At 34.0% G+C, this 20,514-nt stretch overlaps 4 protein-coding genes across 6 annotated transcripts; 1 reads left to right on the top strand and 3 right to left on the bottom strand.

Annotated features, from left to right (window-relative positions):
- The first annotated feature begins 1,750 nt into the window (after positions 1-1,750).
- Positions 1,751-3,421, top strand: Saysd1 (SAYSVFN motif domain containing 1). The gene is made up of 2 exons (XM_070310335.1): positions 1,751-1,943; positions 2,029-3,421. The coding sequence occupies exons 1-2, from the start codon at positions 1,791-1,793 to the stop codon at positions 2,374-2,376; spliced, it is 501 nt and encodes a 166-aa protein (XP_070166436.1). The 5' UTR covers positions 1,751-1,790; the 3' UTR covers positions 2,377-3,421.
- LOC138941034 (aminopeptidase NAALADL1) lies at positions 2,811-5,588 on the bottom strand. The gene is made up of 7 exons (XM_070310325.1): positions 5,089-5,588; positions 4,840-4,976; positions 4,205-4,426; positions 3,985-4,139; positions 3,634-3,835; positions 3,471-3,552; positions 2,811-3,327 (listed from the first exon to the last, which is right to left on the bottom strand). Exons 1-7 carry the CDS (start codon positions 5,364-5,366, stop codon positions 3,123-3,125), a joined length of 1,281 nt encoding a protein of 426 aa, XP_070166426.1. The 5' UTR covers positions 5,367-5,588; the 3' UTR covers positions 2,811-3,122.
- A 4,802-nt stretch (positions 5,589-10,390) lies between these two features.
- Positions 10,391-18,824, bottom strand: LOC138941030 (zinc finger protein 260-like). Of its 3 annotated transcripts, none has more exons than XM_070310320.1 (5): positions 18,170-18,815; positions 17,942-18,085; positions 17,625-17,714; positions 17,475-17,539; positions 10,391-11,602 (listed from the first exon to the last, which is right to left on the bottom strand). In XM_070310320.1, exons 1-5 carry the CDS (start codon positions 18,497-18,499, stop codon positions 10,537-10,539), a joined length of 1,695 nt encoding a protein of 564 aa, XP_070166421.1. In that variant the 5' UTR covers positions 18,500-18,815; the 3' UTR covers positions 10,391-10,536. The 3 variants fall into 3 exon arrangements, with proteins under 3 accessions (XP_070166421.1, XP_070166420.1, XP_070166422.1); XM_070310319.1 differs by lacking the exon at positions 10,391-11,602 and adding an exon at positions 14,522-15,803 and having other exon boundaries at positions 18,170-18,822; XM_070310321.1 differs by lacking the exon at positions 10,391-11,602 and adding an exon at positions 15,751-16,984 and having other exon boundaries at positions 18,170-18,824.
- LOC138941035 (zinc finger protein 239-like) lies at positions 12,510-14,473 on the bottom strand. The gene has a single exon (XM_070310326.1). The coding sequence runs from the start codon at positions 14,471-14,473 to the stop codon at positions 13,556-13,558; it is 918 nt and encodes a 305-aa protein (XP_070166427.1). The 3' UTR covers positions 12,510-13,555.
- Positions 18,825-20,514: the final 1,690 nt, after the last annotated feature.

Below are 20,514 nucleotides of genomic sequence, written 5' to 3'. Positions count from 1 at the left end.
ATGCATATTTACATATATTATAGAAATTATTTTAGAAATTGCAATGATGTATAAAAATGAGTTCAATAATGTAAATATTTTTTCAAGTTTTTGAAATAGAAAATAAACAGCTCTTTAGATATATTCATATAAATTACAAAAAGATATTATTTAGAAAAAGTTTATCAAAAATCTTTTGAAATTTGCCATATGAGATTTTTTTCTCAATAATTGATCATATAAGAATATATAGAGGGATCAAGTGTTTAAATTCAAATAAGATTATTTAAACTGCATAACTAAGTGTAACTTTTTAATGTAAAACACACCGTTTTACAACTTTCTTATATTGTATAATACGCTGCATGATATATCTCTGCAGTTGGTTTTCTTAATTGTTAACAATTTTCTCTGTATTTTTTCACGATTATATAGAATATATATGAATAAAATAAGTAAAGATATTTTTTTGCTCGTTATTGTTTGTTATTGGCTTGTTCAATAGTAATTACTTTTATATATACTATGTATTAATGTCGTACAATCTAATTCTAAACATAATAATTCGAAAGATTAATAAAGAATGAGGAGTTTTTAGAATGAGAAATTTTCAGCTAAAGCAATCGCTAATATTGTGTAACTATAATAGTAAATATACCTAATGTTCATAGTAGAATTGATCGCTACACGCGATAATAATCCAGCACAAAAAGACCAAAAGATATCTTAAAGATATTTAACGAACGATAAGACGTCTTTAAGTTGTCTTTTAAAAACATGTGCTATCTGTGGGAAATAAAGCAACAAGACTATTTGTTTCGAAATGATAATACTTTCTATAGCCATAGCCTTCGATATAACTTTATACATCACTAGTCAAAATAATCCTCATCATTTTAGTCGAGATAAAGACTATGACACACGTTTTTGTTCATGGTGAAATATATAGAGTGATGCTTAAGTATATTCTGAAGATTAAAGAAGTAATTCCTTAGATGATTTTATGAAGAAAAGTTTATATATACTTTTGTCATAAACGGCTTAGTTCTAGAAATACAAGAGTTATTCAACAAAGAGATTATTATTTTTTGAAATTTATTATTATTAAGGTCGGATTTTTGACAGAAAAAAAATGATAGGACTAATCGCCTATATGCCATTGATGATATCAGAATTTTTCAATCGCTCAAAATTTTAGCTCATTAACCACTATTAACGCATAGTAAATTTCAAGAAAATAATTGGAACTTTTTTTTCATATACATATAAGACTACGTAAGAAAACAAATAAAAATTATTTCTTATGTGAAAAATCTGTTGTTGTTTTATACGCATATAAGAAAGACGAAGAGAGAAGAAGTACATTCCAAAGTATTTCAAAGTAAAATTTTCAATTAAGATAATAAAGAGAATTTACAATTCAGTAATTTCTATTAAAAGAGAAAATATATCATCAAAGTATTATCGATTTTTTCTTTTTATTTTTCTTTTGATTAATTTCTATTATTTTTATCCGATTGTTTACGACTGTATAATTTATTTTTATAGAACTATTTCGATATAATTTTCCGTTGTTTCAGTTATCGATTAGCTATTTATCAACTCAGCTTTCTTTTTTAATAGAAAGATTTGTAAATTGTTTGCGACATAAGAAGAGAAAAAATTTGACATTTATTTGAGCTATCTCGATACTTCGATACATCGATGGAATCGCAAGCGCCGTAAAGTCAGCGGCGCTCGTGAACGTGAACAGCTGACGCGTCATATCAAATGTCATCGCGATGTATTCGTTATGATCGCGCTTGATCACGATGTCGATAAACGAGAGATTAGAGGCTTACCGGCGTAAGAAATATAAGGAGAAGATGATGGAGACAATCAAGAGCTCCGTGATAAACGCGATTTCGTGGAATCGTAATGATGGAAGCGAGAAATCCACTGGAGAATTGACGAAAGACGAGGAGGTGAGGTTATACCAGATTATCCTCGATCTATAAAGTTCTCGGTTTCTTCTCTCTATGAAAATTATAATTTCTTTTGTTTTTCAAGGTTAAATTGTGCGAACAGCATTTGGATATCCAAAATCCAGAGGATGTTTCGTCGGAGGAAAATGTGCAGCAATCGAAAAGTACAATTATAATCAAAGTAATTTATTTATTATATTTTTTATTATGGGTCACACTGTACGCTATCGCTGTGAAATATGAGTTCGGTGCGGTTTACTTTGTATTATCGGCTTTAGTCTTTATCTGTTTGAACACCAGATCTGGACCGAAACGACGGGATGAGCCTAGCGCCTATTCTGTCTTTAATCCAAATTGTGAAGCTATAGAAGGGACACTTGACGCATCGCAATTTGAGAGAGAAATAAGATATGGTATAGGTGGGATGCGATAAATTAAAATAATAAAAATATAATTATATAATTGATATAAAAATTAATCAATGCATTTAAAATTATTTAATGTTATTGGACCAAAATAATGAGATGAATGTATTAATATACGCTGTATAATGTAAATTCCATAACAGTAGCTTCGCAATTTTGAGAGAGATTAGGCTAAGGTGACATTATTGGAATATAAATGTGAAAATCATATATTTAATTCATACAAATTAATATCTAACACTTATAACACAATAATTTTGTCTTAATATAAAGAAAACTTAGTGTCTCTCTTACATAAGACACAAATCACGAATTTAGATATAATAAAGTTTTTTAGCTCTAAAGAGAAAGATACGAAATGTGATATAGAAAGCATATGTTAGACATATGTGAGAATAGGAATAAGAGAATTATATTATACTACTTTTATACTTGAGATACTTATTACAAATAGAAATATATATTTTATATTTTGCACTTATCTGCAAAACAAAATTATTTTATCTATACATGGATAGGCAATAAAAATAAGATAACAATGCAAAGTAAAGTAAGTGCTAAAATATTCTTTACATTACTATAAAGAACTGATTTTTTTAATAATACAAGGAATCTAAAATTTAATAAATTTAATGATTCAATCTATTCTGCCGCTTATATTACTTTGCATATAAAAACAAAATAACGAAAAATATATATCGTCACATACATTGCGTAACAATAAATAATCAGGATTTATCTCTTCTTTTCTCTTCTATCTCTCCTGTAAAACTTGTATAGCATCTTCATAACATTTCGTCATCTCGTCGAGGTAATTCAAAGTATCGCTGGTAGATTCGAGTAATTGTTTGCGAAATGTCGCTAGATCAGTCCTAGAATGATGCAAGTTTTCGTCGAAACATAAAAGCGCCTTGTCCAGATCCAAAAGTAAATCATTCCATATCCTTACACGTAATGTCCTAGAATTGTAATTCTTTTTATGCTACATTCTAAAATTATTTTCTTAATAAACTCAATCCCAATCGTGATACGACACAGCGTCATTTGTATAATAAACAAAATTTTATATTTGAGTCATTAATTGATACATTATTATATTTACTGAATATTCTCCGTCGCGTCGATTTTTGCATTAAGATCCTTCACCGCAGCAAGTAATACTCTCAATGTTCTCTTCAACTTTTCTGAAAAAAAATCATATACTATATATAATTTAGATTCTTTAATAATTCTGTCACAAAAATAATGGAAAATGAAAGATATACCTTTTGCGTCCTGAAATTCGTTACTGTCGATTGATTCCAATACTTCGTTAATGGTTTTATTAAAATATTTTGATTCCCATTGAATAAATATACTTTCGGACAATCGCCACATAGTTTGACTAATCATCTGCGCTAGAGTTGTATCGCGTGACCGCAAACTTTGATTATGATGCGTTTGACTGTTTGCAGAATTACTATCGTTCTGCATAAAAGAAAAACAAGTTAATATATAGAAATTTTCCCCTAATTAATATTATGAATTAAACACAAATTAGGATTATGATAGAATATACGATTGAGATCTTATATATATCATAACAATATATTTTATCGAATTGAAAATATACTCACAAACAAAAATATCACTTGCGGAATATTCAGAGAAAGTCGGGGACCAAACACTTCACGTTCGAGATATGTCCAATTACCATCAGGGATTGTTTTGATAGCTTCGACGGCTATTGACCGTATCACGTCGGATCCGGATAAAATCACGCGATCGTTAGCTAAAATCAAACAACTCCTCTGCATTAATGTTCACGGCATAGAATTCCTGGAATTCTGAACGAACCTCGCGTAAAACGATCGTGCATCGCTATATAAGCCACAACTTTTCGTCGTATAAAAGTAGGCAAAGTCTGTGCACAAACATCCGAGGACATCAGAGACACGCAGAAGATCAGGCTTCGTCGTGGTCGCCAATCGTGCGCAGAATAAATTCTATCCAGGACCTGCGCTAATTCTAGAGCTACTGCGATACCATCTCCGTTAACCGATAAGATAACATATCTATCTGAAACAATTTCATAGGATGAACAGACGAGATCCTGTGAGATGGAAAATATTATTTTTCTGCCTCAAATAAAATACATGCGACGATGAAATATTTGAAACGATCGTGGTTTCTAAAGATTATTCCATCTGGTTCTAATTATGGAATAAAACAATAATAAAATATATATAGTAATATTTAATATTCACAAAATTGCGATTATTGAAAATTATTTTATAATTTTATAATTATTTTATAATTGCGTATGAATTACGCATGATTTTAATTAATCAAGATTTTTCAAGGGTATGGATTATGCGGATGGAAAGTTAAAGCACGAAAAGAATTAAAATTCTTTTAGATAAATATAACAAATTTTTTAAAATTGTATTTAAATAAATTTAATTGAAGCATTAATTAATTGAGAGACTCACCTGGTTCTCGCGAACCGCGGACAATTGCGCGAACGCAAAACGTATGATTGGTCACTTCATCAACAAACGATAAATTGGCAAAGAATCCGTTGATACGTCGTATATTAGCTTCTACTAAATCCAGCGTCTGCCAATTTCTAATTAAAAAACAAAATCATTTATTAGCGAAGTGATATTTTCGTCTAATCTTGTAATCATTTTTCAATCATTGTATTTTGTAAATAAGAATAGTATTGAGATACTGCGTACGTTGCACGTTCGTAGTCGAACGACGCTCTTGTCAATTCTAGAAGGATCACTTGCTGAAGATGCTCCGTCATCCGGAGACCATTTCCGGCCAATTCGCCCCGCGTCTTCTGCGCTTGAGTTTCCATTGACCTCTCGACGGCGAAGCGGCCTAACAAAAAGCCGCAGAGAAGACAGAGGAAACCGACTGAGAAGAGAAACGAGAAACACAATCGTTTTGTTACGTATTCACTGGACTCATCGATATTGCGGGTCATTTGGAAGCTCAGGACTCGCTGCATCCTCGTAGGATGTTCGTAGAAATTTCTTTGAGCTTCTTCTTATCACCCTTTATTATGTCATGCTTCGTCGAATTAAATTATTCCTCTTGGTATAATTGCATCGTGAAAATAGTGGATGAAATCTCACGTTGTAAACGTCTTTGAAATTATAAATATATTACGACTTATATATTTTTATTACAACAGTAGAACAAATTTACTTTTGACTGTTTCTAAACGAAATCCACATCGTTCTCGTGACTATAATTAAAGCTACACAAATATGTGATGAATCTTCATTAAATATGATGCATAAGATACCCTTGTAAGGGGTATTCGCGCGCAAGTCTCAATTGTTCGATGAATCGTGAAAATAATTCACTGATTTTAATAATTGAATCGACAAAACATCACAGATGTGTTATCCATGTTATCCTGATAACGCTACGGTTATTAAAACGATGGTCCAAATCACTGGACTTGGTATCATGCACTTCATGCCACACTTTTGTCTTTTTTGCAGGAAAATTATTCGTTAGATTTGATCCATCGTAAAGACGGTCAACTTGACGGTTTTCTGTCGTCGCCAAATATTGCGTGGATCCTCGAAGATATATTTTACAATCCGCCTCTTCGACGTCTCTCGTTTATTTTATTCTCGCGTCGGAAGAGCGCGCGCGTCGTTCTCGTCTTTGCCTCTTCGGAGGAAGATAGGGAAGCGAAGAGGAAAAAAAAACATTTAAACAATATATACAGGATGTGTTAGGGAAAATACAACAACGAGATCTATTCTCGGATCGAATCCGCATTTAACTCTTGTGCTCGATGAAAATATTTCGTAGTTTTTACTTATTTCATTCTAGAAATGTATCGAGTTATTGTTCAAATTACTTTAAAAATTATCAAGCCTTAGAAATTAAACTATAGATAATTAAGAGATATGATAACATGGATAATTATCGAGAATAGGAGATATAATTATCAAAGATTATGATATAAAAATTTTGAGATATTTCAAATTTGACGTATATAAGTATTTGAGAGGCAAGACTATTGGAGGCAGGATTACAAAAAGATTATAAAAAATCATTAAAAATTATATACAATACAATATACGTATAGATATTTACTATCACATGTCTCTTTGGACACCGCGTAGACAGACGTCAAGACTGCGGACGTTCCAATTTATTTCGGGTAATAATACGATGGCGGTTTCATTTATAAATAGTTTTCGATGTATTACGTGCACGTGCAAGGTTGTTCCAACTATAGCGCGTTCTGTACGCATTTTCGAAATACACACGGATTTTTCACACGTATTAATGACAATATCGATTTCATCATATTTCAAACAAGTCGTAAGCGTGTCATATTTCAAGCAAGTCTTAAGTGCAGAGAAGCGCCTTGAGAAAAAAAGGAATAAGGATTATTTAAATATCCTCTAAATGTTTAAATCAAACTAAATTAGTTTCAGATTAGTTTCTGATTACGATTAAAGATAATAATATCGCGCAAGATATTTTAAACACCATTTATTATTTAGTATTTTTTATTATAATTAATTTCAGATCTTTAGCCTTCAAGCAAGTTTTATTTATGAAAATTAAATCGATCGTTATTAAATGGCAAATTAACATTAGGTACGAAGGAGAGAGAAAAAAAACCATAAATAAAATAATAATTATCTTGTACGAAATCTTTTCGCTTTATACTTATGTTTTCGCTTTTTATTTTAATTGTTACATTTTATTTTACAAGTAAAATTACATTACTTGATAGTCCAGAGTAAAAATTACATTACTTGATAGTCCAGAGTAAAAATATGTAATGCCTTCTTTTACTATTTGTCAATTTTCGGTATCGAGTTGCAAAGATTAACATTTATATCATCCGAATACGTCTACAAATAAACAACAAATGCTATTGTTGTAAAAGTTTTTTCATTGTCCTTTCAGATAGCGATGCTACTTAAGAATATACGATTCTTGATCGAGATAAATACATTGATCGTTTATTGGATCATGGATACTTTCGTAATATATAATAGATTTTTCACGAGCATTAATGACAATATTATTATTTTTACGAAACATATTCGAAAGTTATTTGTCTGTTCCTTAGATACAGAAAACCGTTCCGAAAGAAAGAGAAAAATAATTTCTTTAGAAATATCATCAAAATAAAACTAAATGAATTTAATATTTAATTATTGTTGAAGGCAATATATGATAATATTGTGCAAGGTATTCTGAAATACATTTTTGTTTCTACTACAGTTATTTTCATATTTCTGTTCGTTAAACAATTTTTTTTTTATGACAACTTCATTGTGATTGTGTTATATCGCAATTTAAATTTATGTTCGTTAAGAAGAAGAAATAATTAAAATTAACAAAATGAGAAATTTATCTTATATGAAATGAATTGTATATTATCATTTAATTTTCGGTTATTATTTTGCAAACTTGCAAATTTTTAATTGGGACGTTCCTGAATTCGTAGAGAGCGAATGTATCTTTTGAATTCTTCAATTTTTTCATCTACTTTTTCGATATGATTTATTACACAATGCTCAAATAAAATACGATACTCGTAGAATTTCTCATGACAAATGTCGCACTCGAAGAACACTGTAGGAAAACAAAGATATTCATACGATTGATTTGAAAGAAGGCAACATATTTTGCGATATTTCATAAATATTTCTTACCATGTTCTATTAAATGTTTGTAGTAATTGGCGTACCGTCGATAGTTTTTTAAACAATAAGGACAAGTATATCGAGACAAATGTATGTGTTCTTTAAAAACGTGTTGCCGACACGCTACCAAGGATTGATAGGCTTTTTTGCATTCTTTGCATTGGTAAGGTCTCACGGAGTGGACTTGCATGTGATCGACAAGTTCAATTACTTTGGCGAACCGAAGTTTACATACATTACAACGGTACAATCTCTTAGTTAATCTGAGAATTCGCATCGATTCGATTAAGTCTGTTATAATATTATCCTCCGAAGATATGAAGCTTGCTCCTTGTTCCATCACGCTCACGATCTTCGCTTGATTTGTATGACGTTTCAAAGCGGAATTTATTTTTCAAAAACACCTTCGCAATCGTAATTGCTGATTTTTTACTTATATTTTCCGATAGCACTTTCCAATTCTCTCTTTATTCGTTTGTGTTCTATAAGATGCTCTTCGGCTCTTGGTAGGTCGTGTACATATATGCGTGTTGTTAGAAGATTTTAATAATTTTAGACAATCTTGTAATACAAATCGTAGAAAATCAGGATGTCAATTATAATTGCATTACAAATCACAACTAGAACAATATTATATATTACGATCGACATTCCACTCGTCGGTTTCAATAGCATTCTATATGCGCTATATATCGAGATACTTTGAAAAACAGATAAATCCCTCTTATATTTACACCTTACAAAAGCCTCTACGACCTTGTGAAAACTTATGTATTGTTTCTTTAGATAGCACAACATGCTATCGGATCGGTAGGAATGCGTCGGAGATGAAAAACGCTCGTCGTAATACATGGGACATCGGAATATGTCGATTTTTCCAGCACCTGCTTTTATCTGAAATGTGTGCGCAAAGTCGTATGGCAATATTTCGATTATAAATAATTTTTTGTTTATTACGTGCATGTATAAGATTGTTTCAATCGTAATTTTTCAAATGTACACCGATTTTTCATGCGGATTTCGTCAATTCCGTTTCTATTACATGTATATCGAAAGCTTATTATTAATTTGTTTTTTGAATTGTAGACAAGCACATACTCCTTGATTATTCAAATATTGTTTAAGTAAACTGCAAATATTTAATTGAGAATGGTGATAATATTGTGAAAAATATTTAAGAGTTGTTTGTCTTCAATAAAATTTAATTCACTCGCCACGTTTTACAATTTTTTATTATTGAAAGCTAATTTGCTTACAACGCGAAAACTAAATCGGCACTCAGGAAGGTAATAACAATGCAAGTGAATAAAACAAAATAACAAAGTCAGCTTATGCAATCTGGCTAGAGTCTAGAGTGATATCTAGTAATTTAATATATATACATATATAAATTATGTTATTTATAAGTTTTTGCATTGGAATGTTTTATACAATATAACTATTACTATTGTCTTATAATCTAGTAGTGATAGATAATAAAGACACAATACGTTTTGAAATATCACAAGTCATAGATTTGCGTGATTTATTTTATAATATAAAGTATAATAGCAAATAAAAATTTAGCATTAATATAAATAAATAAACATATATTTTTAGTATTTCCTAAAAAGATATCCTAAAATGTCAATTTTCAATGATGCTATACTGTTAATGCTTAATGATTTTATGTTTTATGGATGATAATATGTCCTGCTTTTATACTCCATGCAGCTCAAATTTTTGAATTATTATCATTGCAATTAAATCTTCTGTTATATTATTATATTATTAGCACAGGAATGTGTTTCAAAAATCATTTATTTGAGAAACAATCCCACAAAGTGCATCAAAAATATAAATTAAAAAAAATTTCTCATATATAAGTCTTTATTTGTTAAAAAATTGACTCTTTAGTATTCAAGATGATAATAATTAAATTATATAATTGTTAAATTACATAATTGCAAGAGTTATAATTTTAATCATTATAATTATATATACACAATTATGTAATAAATTAATAATTATAATTATTGATTTATAATGATTGCAAAACGATATCATTGTTTCATTGAGAATGTGTAAATTTAAAACAGAGGAAACATGACTACTTTTCCAATTTTGACTTTTTAGCAAGCAAAACTTTCTATGAGAAAAGATTATATTCTATTTTCTCTATATTTCTTCTTTTAAAATTATCCCGTCTCTTTTTGGTTGTATCTCATTATAATAACATTCACAATATATATATATATATATATATATATATATATATACATTGTAAGCATTATTAATGAGATACATACACAATGTGTGTGTGTATGTATATATATATATATATATGAGATACACATGTATATATACATAAATATATATGTCCATATCTTAAGATATGGGATATGCGATTATTTGAAATAATTCATAGGAAAATAATTTTTGAATTCTCGATATCAAGAATATTTAAATTATTCGAAATTATTTAAATTCAATTCCAACGTGACAAGATCAATCGGATTCGATTCGATTTTGTTCTTGCGAGTACCCGCACATTCCTAATCTTAAGCGTTCGTGACTTTTGAGATAACGTTTCTGGCCGAAGCTGATGCCGCATTGCTGACACGTATACGGCTTTTCCTCGGAGTGGATACGCTTATGTCTAGTCAAGTCGTTTTTTACTCCGAAACCCTTGCCGCATACCTCGCATGTGTGATTTTTTTCACCCGTGTGCACCGTCAAGTGACCCAGCATCTGCTGTCTCCAGCGAAACCTCTTGGCGCAATAGATGCACTTATGCGGGAATTCATCTGTATGAGTCTTGCTGTGTATATAAAGGGACGCTTTAGTCTTGAATGTTTTGCCACAAGTGTGACACACGTACGGACGTTCACCGGTATGAATACGCCGATGGTCCTCCATGGCGGTCTTCATAGCAAAACTGCGGCCGCATATGTCGCAAGCGTGATTCTTTACGCCGTCGTGCACGTGCTTCAGGTGATAATATAGACTACCGCCTTGGATAAATTGCTTACCGCAGATATGGCACGTGTACGATTTCTCTCCCGTGTGTGTGCGTACATGAGCCCAGTAGCTTTTCCGTGAAGGAAATTTTTTATTACAGATCTTGCAAATCATTGCCGCATCATCGATGGATGAAATTCTTTCGGTTTTACACTGTTTGACATTTTTTTCTAGATAAGTATTAGCGTTCACTTCGGCGATATATTCCGTCGAAATATCCTTCATTTCTCTTGCACTATTTGCGCGCGTCAGTTTAGCAGGCTTGGAACCTTTGTCTTTTATATTTTTATTTTTCTGCTTTTCACTTGTTGATGTATTCGACGAAAGTATTTTGGAAAATATATTTATTTGAGACGGTAAACATTTAATTGATTGATCATTAGCAATATTATTTGTAAGAGATGAGATATTCTTTGGATCTTGGTTGATCGTACTGAATGTTTCAGTTTGATTCGAATTAATTTTATTAGTGTGTTTTCCGGCGAGTATCTTGTACTTTTGTCGAGAGTAGCTATGGACGGTTGTTCGATCATGCATAATCTGATTCTTCAATCTGAAAAATAAAAAATAACCACATGCTTGTTATCGAACAATCATTTATACTACATATCTTCATTATATTAATGCAATCTCCAGTGTTCCAAAATTTTTATTAAATAAAAAATCTATTATACAAACTAAATATAAAATAAGATTATATTGTCTAAGGTAAAATTTCGTATTTTCGTGAGATTTAATTCATTATTTACTCTCTATTATTTGTTAATATCTGTATCGACAATTATATATTTATAATAAAAATTTTGTATATGTATAATATTTATATATTACATATAAAAATAATTCAATAAAAATATAAATGTTAGTTATGCGCGAAGAGATTTTTTAATAGTTACGAGGAAAATATTTTATGTTGTATAGAAGATTAATTAATTAATTTATAATTTTATATTTGCTAGAAGAAAGTAACATATAATCAAACAAGCAAGATATAAGAAAAATAATTTTTCTGTTTTGAACAACCGAATATATTATAATCGCTCATTCCATATCAATAGAAATTCACTCGTTGCGTATACAACAATGCTGGATATGCTTTAAAGACAATTACAACTTCTAAAATATAAACAGAAGTGTCTTCCACTAGTCTGATAGTATTTTTCTCTGATAATTTAAAAATATATTTCCTGAAATCTACTTACAACGTTTTTTGTTCAGTCTTCTTCTTCTGGTGTTACTTAACAAATTTTGCGACAGAATTTGATGTTAAATTTCCAAAATTACAGAATATTGTTGTCATTTCACGTCAGTTATTTTGCGTACTTCTTTCTTGATGGTATCTAATCAAAGCTTATTTTTATTTAATTTTTTTTGTTTCAATAATTGTTAAAAAGTGCAAAAAACAAAACTTTTTTGACAATAATGACGAAATTATATTTAATACTAATAAATTCCGTATAGTTTGTCTTTACACACATGCAAGATTCTCTTTAATCCATAATACAAAAAATTAATCAATAAATCAAATAAATCTATTAACATTTCCGAACGATATCGACATAAAGAGAAATAAGTTCGAGAAATCGAAATATTTTCTTCTTATTTCCTCTTATTTGGTTACAGTCAACTTTTTAAAATGTTGAAGATTTTCAAGACTTGGCAACCAGCGGCATGGTTTTTCGAAATGTTTGCTGATAAGATGCCACCGCATCGACTGTTTCGTATTGAATTCCGCCGGGCAAATAGAACAACTAAATGGCTTTTTATGTATACGTAGATGGTTATACAGTTTCTTCGATGTATAGAAAAATTTGTGACAGTACATACATTTGTATTGAATTTTACCATGCTTTTTCCTGCAATGTATCAATCCCTTATAAGCCACAGGACAAAAAATACAGACGTCTACGTGTCTTGATTTGTGCCATTCTTTATTATGGCTCTTAAGTGTTTTCCAATCGAGACAGATTATATTACAGCGAAAGCAACAATTAATTTCATTGTGATCGATAAGAATATGACAATCTAAATTTGTTTGTCGGGTGAATCGGCTGTTACATTTGTAACAGAAAAGCGATTTTTTCGAAGACTCGATACGATTTATTGCTTGATTTGCTGACATCTTTGTATTTTATCTCGGCGACACTTTATATAATATATCAATTCAAATTTGTCATTAGAAGACACATTTGTGATACGTAAAGGTTGGTTTTCCCGCTCCTGATTTCCTTTTTTTTTCTTTCTCTTCTTTACTCGTCAAGATTCTATTCGATTGAATGTTTTTCAATTGTCCTTAATCAAGAATTCACTTGTGTTATGAAAAGACACAGCCGCGATAATTCATTTCGTAATTACGATTAACATTTTATTTTGACTAGAACGACGTTACAGCATGTACACAATCTTCACGGACGCTGCGGCGACAAGCTTAACGGTCAACACTTTACACAACCTTATATATTTCGTCAGAACGTATCCATAAACAAACAACGAATCATGTTTATGTTTATATATATACAGCTTTGTGAAAGTTTTCGCAGTGCCTTTTCAGATAGCGTTTCTGAGTGAATCTGGCGTTACAAACCGTGCAAATATGTGATCGTTGATCGATATGAATACGTTGATGACGAACAACACAACTCCTGCTGCGGAAATGCTCATCACAGATATCGCAAGTATAGGGCTTTTGATCGAAATGCCAGGACACATGCTTGTCTAATTCTTGCTTCCTCCGGAAACCGCGATCGCATAGATCACAATGATGCGGTAAAATTTGAGAATGATAGAGCCGATGCACATGTAGGGACGCCTTCTGTTTGAAGGATTTGCCACAGGTCTCGCACGTATGAGGTCTCTCGCCGGTATGAGTGCGTCTGTGCTCGTCCCTCGACGCCCTTGATGCGAGACGACGGCCGCACATGTCGCAAACAAAATTCTTCACACCATCGTGGACATCACGTACATGTCTGTTCATATTGGATGCCGATCGGAAGCTCTTGTCGCAGATAGAACAGTTGTAAGGTCGCGCGTCTGTGTGAATGTTACAATGGATAAGCAGATTATACGAGGTGGAGAGAATTTTCCCGCATTCTTTACACTTAAAGGAGATGCATTTGTTCTTGCTCATCTTCGAGCGAGTTAATTCTGCGTGTTTATGTTCCGATGTCTGTTCGCATTGTTTCATATTATTTCGAGAATCCATCGTGTGGCTCTTGCGAAGCTTTTGCTTTTTTTCAAAGCTATCCAGATGGGTATCTACCGAATGATTGTTTCGCGATTCCAATCTTCCATTGAGATCATCGGGATGAGTCAATGATTGATGTTTCTTGTTAGATATTGTTGGATGAAGCTTCTCGACATTAATCGGTAATCTTTCCGTGTTGGATTCATAATCCTTTTGCGAATTGTCTTCAACACGTCTCATCTTCTTATTTGATACTCGACACGTCCATCTGAAAAGAGAGTCAGCCTGTTACTTCGCAGTGGCCGAGCAGCGTGGCGGTTCATGATTGAGTCTCTTATGATTAACTAAGTAACGTTTCTGTCGGAATGAGAGATTGCAATCGGTACAATGCCAAGGTTTCTCGTCAGAATGTATCAGACGATGTCGCTTCAATTCATACTTGATACGGAAGCGACGGCCGCACACATCACAGGCATGCGGCTTTTCGCCGGTATGTTTGGTAATATGAACCATCAGCGGCGGTCGCGTGCGAAAGGTTTGCCCGCAATAGCTGCACTTGAACGGGAACACGTCCGAGTGTGTACGATTGTGCACAAATAAGGAGGCTTTCTGCTTGAATGTTTTACCGCATACGTTGCAAACATATGGCCGCTCGCCGGTATGAATCCGTCTGTGATCCTCGACATTGCGCCGCGTCGAGAACATACGGCCGCACAGATCGCATGGTATTTTCTTGATGCCAGCGTGGGTCTCTTTCAGGTGTCGGGCTAGACCCTGATTTACGCGGAACCGTTTGCCGCACAAATGGCAAGTAAACAATCGCTCGCCCGTATGAATGCGTAGGTGCCAGTAGAAGGTATATGGCGAATTCAAATTCTTTCCACATTCGCTGCAATGGTAATACATTTTACCATTGTGTTCTATTCTGGCGCGCAATACCGTCTCTGTAGCGACAAATGACTTTCGGTTCTTTTTTATGAATTCAGGATGTACCTCTCTTATATGGGCATTTAATAGTTTTCTTTTTTTCGCAGTGTATTCACAATACTCGCAGGAATAAGTTTCGGATCGTTTTTTCGGAGAGTTTGTTGATGAAACGCGATACTGATCCTCATCGTTATTTCGACTCTTGATGTCTTCCATCAGATGATTGAAATTGTTTCGATTCGTCAAATTATTATCCGTTTTCCTTTTATCTTCTATCATTTTAATTCCTGATGAATCTTCCGTGTTGGTTGTATTACAAACCATTATATGACGTACGAGATGATGCTTTCGTGTAAAGACGCGTTGACAGCTATCACAAGTATAGCCCTTTTTTACAAATTCACTTGTTGATTGCAGGACTATTGATTGATATTTTAAGGCATTTGAATCCGCTTTTTCGTCGTATCTTACAATATTGCTATTATCCAGTAATCTGCGTGTTTCTTTTTTTGAGATTTTTCTAGGAATCTCTGCGCTTCTCGCCGGTTTGTTTTCGTAGTTTATCGTAATATTATTTGCCCATAGAGTAGCGCTACGAGAGGAGCGACACATCACGAAAGATTTCTCCATTGCCGGCTCACACCTGGAAAAACAACAAAGACGGCAGGTTTGAATCGGTTTCCTTCCAGGCATGATAATGAAGAACCATACTTATATAGAAGAGGAAGACAAAGAGAAAGGAGAGTGATATTGCGTCCAGCGCAAGCTGTTATCACTAAGCATATCCTTTATCGTTAAGACGCTCGCAGAGATTCGTTGTGCCGACTTTTAATGTGATTGTTCAAATAGCGCTTTTGTCGGAAGGCGAGACCGCATTTGATGCAAACAAACGGCTTGCTCTCGGAATGGATGAGCTTGTGTCGTGCAAGTTCGGACTTGACTCGGAATTTCTTCGCGCACACGTCGCATGCATGGTTCTTCTCGCCGGTATGGGTAGTTATATGAGCCAGCACCTCCTGTCGTCGGCGGAACCGTTTGGTACAATACGAGCACACGTGAGGGAACTCGTTAGTATGAAGTTTGCTATGGATATAGAGGGACGCCTTGGATTTGAAGGTCTTGCCGCACGAATCGCAGACGTATGGCCGTTCGCCAGTATGAGTACGCCGATGATCCTCTCGTGTAGCTTTGGACGCGAACGATTTGCCACACAGATCGCACATAAAGTTCTTTAGTTTTGCGTGCACATCCTTCAAGTGCCTGGTGAGTCCGCCGGAATCACGAAACTGCTTGCCGCATACGTGACAAGTGAACGGTCGCTCGTCTTTATGGATCCTCATGTGGCGTAGATATGAGTCCTTCAATCTGAAGCACTTCCCACACTCGGCGCACAGAAAAGATTCCTCCTTATGCGATGCTTTGCTGGTTTTGCATAAATCTTTATCTATTTCGTCATCGAGGGAACGCACCGATTCATCGTCTGGGATTTGATCTATCTGGATTTTCTCCTTGTCGCGCGCGAACGTCCGATAAGGCTCATTCTCGCGATTAGAGTCTCTTATAGAATTTTGTGTGGAGAGATGCTCTTTCTTCACCTCGGCGGTCAACCTCAAGGGATCGTTCTCCAGTTGTTCAGACATGGCGAGCGGTTGATCGTGCACCGTGTCCATTACGGTAACCCAAATCGGATCGTAGTCCTCGGTCGCCGCACTCTCAGGCTTTTTCAGGTTGCGTATTTTCGGTTGGCATCGTTTCCTGTATGGCTTCCAAAATGCATTCTGCGTGTCCGGGGACACTTTAAACGGTGTCCGGACGCCGCATGACCTGCAAAATAGCCGAAACTTGACTCCAGGTTTCGAACTTGCTGTGGACGATTGCCGTTTTGAGCTGGTTATATTTTGGCATTCGTTTTTCTGGATATAATCTTTAAAGCCAACCTCCGGTCGTTCCGGTACATTGCCTTTTTCTTTCTATGCTTTGTTCGGAATCTTTCATGAAGTTGTCGTAAAAATTTTCTTGATGTGCCCAATGCCGGCAAATCGTTCTTTTCTCTCTTTTTATTTTTTTCAAATGATTGATCGAGTCATCAGTTACAACGCGTTCATATGTCCATCTTTTCGTAAAACGTATAGAAAACATTTAACAAGCATAGCACTTATATACATATATTTATTCATTTATTCTATTATCCGGCTAAAAGTATAGTTATGGCAATTATAAGCAAAGTTAACATAACAAATAGACAGTGAGAGAAAAAACTTGTGTTTTTTTTCATATATAGCTAACAAATTATGAGAATATATGAAATCATTACCCATTAGATTTATTAATTTCTTCTATGCCATGTGCTCCATTTTTTGCATTAATTTGCTGATCAGGCTGCAATAAAGAGATATAACTGAATATCTTAATACAAAGAAATTATTTTTTACGATACTTTATTATACTGTTTTATTATACTTACTTGCGAGTTTGTTGCGTTTGACACAATGGTTGGAGTTGTTATTGTAACCAATGTAGAAATCTCGAAATTAGCTAAAGGTGCAGGATAATACTGCAAAATTAAAGAATGTATAATTAATATACACTGCCAAGATGTTAAAAACGAGACAGAGAAAAGAAGACAGAAAGAAAGATAGAAAAAAGCATTTTACATTAAATCTTAAGTGCATAGAGGCAATAAAAATTTTTGTGTTTTATCTTATATTTTCTTTTATCATGTCTTATCTTACATCCTAGATTATAGTAAGTGTACTAAATTACTGTTTACTTATACTTTACCTGTTGCTTATTTTGTAATGTCTCTTGTATTTTCAGTAGTTTCTTCTCTGCACTTAGGCATCCCTCGCTTAATTCATGCCAGGCCAACAACGTATCTGCACAGTGATTACACAATTGCAATGGCAGAGTATCGCTTTTAGATATCTGTAAAACAGCGAATAAATAATATGCCATCATCGAGATAGTCGATGCTTAAATTGCACTTTGGCGATTAAATACTGTACACACGTGTATTGGCAAGTATTTGAGTATTTTACTAGGCAAGTCGTGCTCCGCTCCGTCTCCCTCGAAGATGGGTATTAAATTATCGCACGTATTGGCGCACGTTCTACAGTAGTGTATCCACGTGAGGACTTCCTTCGTCTCGTGTTTGTGGGGTGTCGTTTCCTCAACGTTCTCCCCGGAGTACCGCTCATCCTGGTCTTGCGACACCAGGAAGAAATCATCCTCGGTCTCCGACTCATTGCGATCCCGCTGCGTCACTATATTCTTCACAGTCTCGATTAGTATGGCATCCTCACCAGAAGATTCTAGTATCGTCGAATTCCTGGATTCCATGCCGACGAAGACGACGACCACGTGTCCGACACGCGATCAACGTGACACGTCGAGCAGTCCGGAAATTCGTTTATTGCGCGATTATGGTCGAAACGCGTTGACCAATGTATTAAGATAGATGATGAAAAAATAGATGAACACTAGACGTTCAAGTGATGTTCGACACTTCTTTCTTCAATCGTTTCATTCGCATTCACAACTGGTTGACAGTATTTCGAGGGTCTGCCGAGAGTCAGCTTTCAGCATAAGATGCCATGGGACGCCAGATCAGAATCAGTAGAGACGCGCAGACGCGTTAAGTGGTGAAGTGTGACCAAGTGTTACCAGAGAGAAGCATGAGAGGGGCCACGCCGCCGTTTTTCGAAAGACGCTTTTTCTAGCTAATGCGGTAGCGCCAACTATATCCATTTTAGAACCAGCGGAATTACATAGCCAGGTTCACTTATCGATGCTACGGTAAAACGACCGGTTGACGCACCGATGTACAATAAAAGCGATTATATACAAATTTATATAAACATATACGTTTATAAATAAAACAATAAAATAAGCTCAAAAGGTGATATGAAAATTGGACATTCGTAGAGGAGCAGAAAAGACAGGACACGTCCCATGTTAAGAATAAGAAGAAGAAGAAGAACAATAAAATAATTAAAAATTGAAAATAAATATATATATATAATGGATTTAACGAGAGAATTAAAACAACATTCCCCTTATCGTCGTATTTAATTATTAACGATATACAGAGGGTGAGGGCCACGCGATCCAGGGTGTATGCGCGTTTTATTGACCGATCGAACAATCGAATTTCATATTTGTACGCGTTTACGAATGACGCGCGCACGATGTAACGACGACGATTCAAGAGCGCTCTCGCAATTACATTGATTAAATCGGGCACATCCGGTATACGAGTTTACAGCGGCACACACAATCGGATGATAACACGTAAATTTGATATCGGATATTCGCGTACAAATGATCGTATATATATACGGGCGTGGCGCGAGGGCTAACGATTTTGTAATAGTAATTTTCGCGCGCTAGCAAGAATATTATCGGATTCATGCTAATTGTTTTTTATTGGATCGGATACGTTTATTGAATAGTAACACGAGCTGCATGAATAAATCGCTACTCGCGATTAATTGGCCTGTAATTAATTAGTTCGTGTGATTAACGATTCGTAAACGTGTGCGTAATCTATTCAATATTTTACGCGATTTATTCATTTATAAAACAGAAATAAAAAAAGGGGAATTGTTTTTTTTTTGGGGGGGGGGGGGATATTTACAATCGAATTTTTTTTTTTTTTTTTAACGATACTTGGTTTCAAATTTATCTCGTATCGATGCATTCATTTCATTGCGACTTATTAATAATACGTCACGCTGGATTTACGCGTTCGAAATAGATGCGACATGAATTTAGTCGCGACATCGGCAGCGTGAAATTGGCAGCTCTATTTTCTCGATGAAACGGTCGCGGGGACGGAAACGGAGCGCGGATCGGCACGGCATCGGCATCGCGGTACGTCATTCATTGGTAAGTAATATCCGTAATTAATGATTTCACATTCATCAATCGCGTATCTTAAATGCATCAGTGACTTGTAAGGATGAATATTTCGCGAGTTTTATTCCACCCCCAAATATGTATATACGTATATCAAATCTATAAATCACTCACGCGAATAGTTGACGGTCGGAAATAACGGTTATATTTTTCAATATATTTTATATTCATAAATATTCCGCGAATATTTATCATTTTTACACTGTGTATATATTAATTCATCTATATCATAACGCGAAATAATAATCGTTCTGTATATATATATATATATATATATATATATATATATATATATATATATATATATTAGAACACAAATGTATATTATGTTCAATTCGAAATGTAAAATGCACAAAAGTGCAGATTAAGACCGGTTCTACAATAAGTCGTATGTCGTTAGCCGTAAGGAAATCGACCAATCACAGTCGATAATTGGA

The sequence above is a fragment of the Polyergus mexicanus genome, unplaced genomic scaffold, assembly GCF_030449975.1.
Source record: "Polyergus mexicanus isolate NDT 795.1 unplaced genomic scaffold, iyPolMexi1.0 SCAF_18, whole genome shotgun sequence".
Taxonomy (NCBI): Eukaryota; Metazoa; Arthropoda; class Insecta; order Hymenoptera; family Formicidae; genus Polyergus; species Polyergus mexicanus.
The sequence above is the reverse complement of the archived record's forward strand: the minus strand, read 5'-3'. Positions and strand labels throughout refer to the sequence as shown.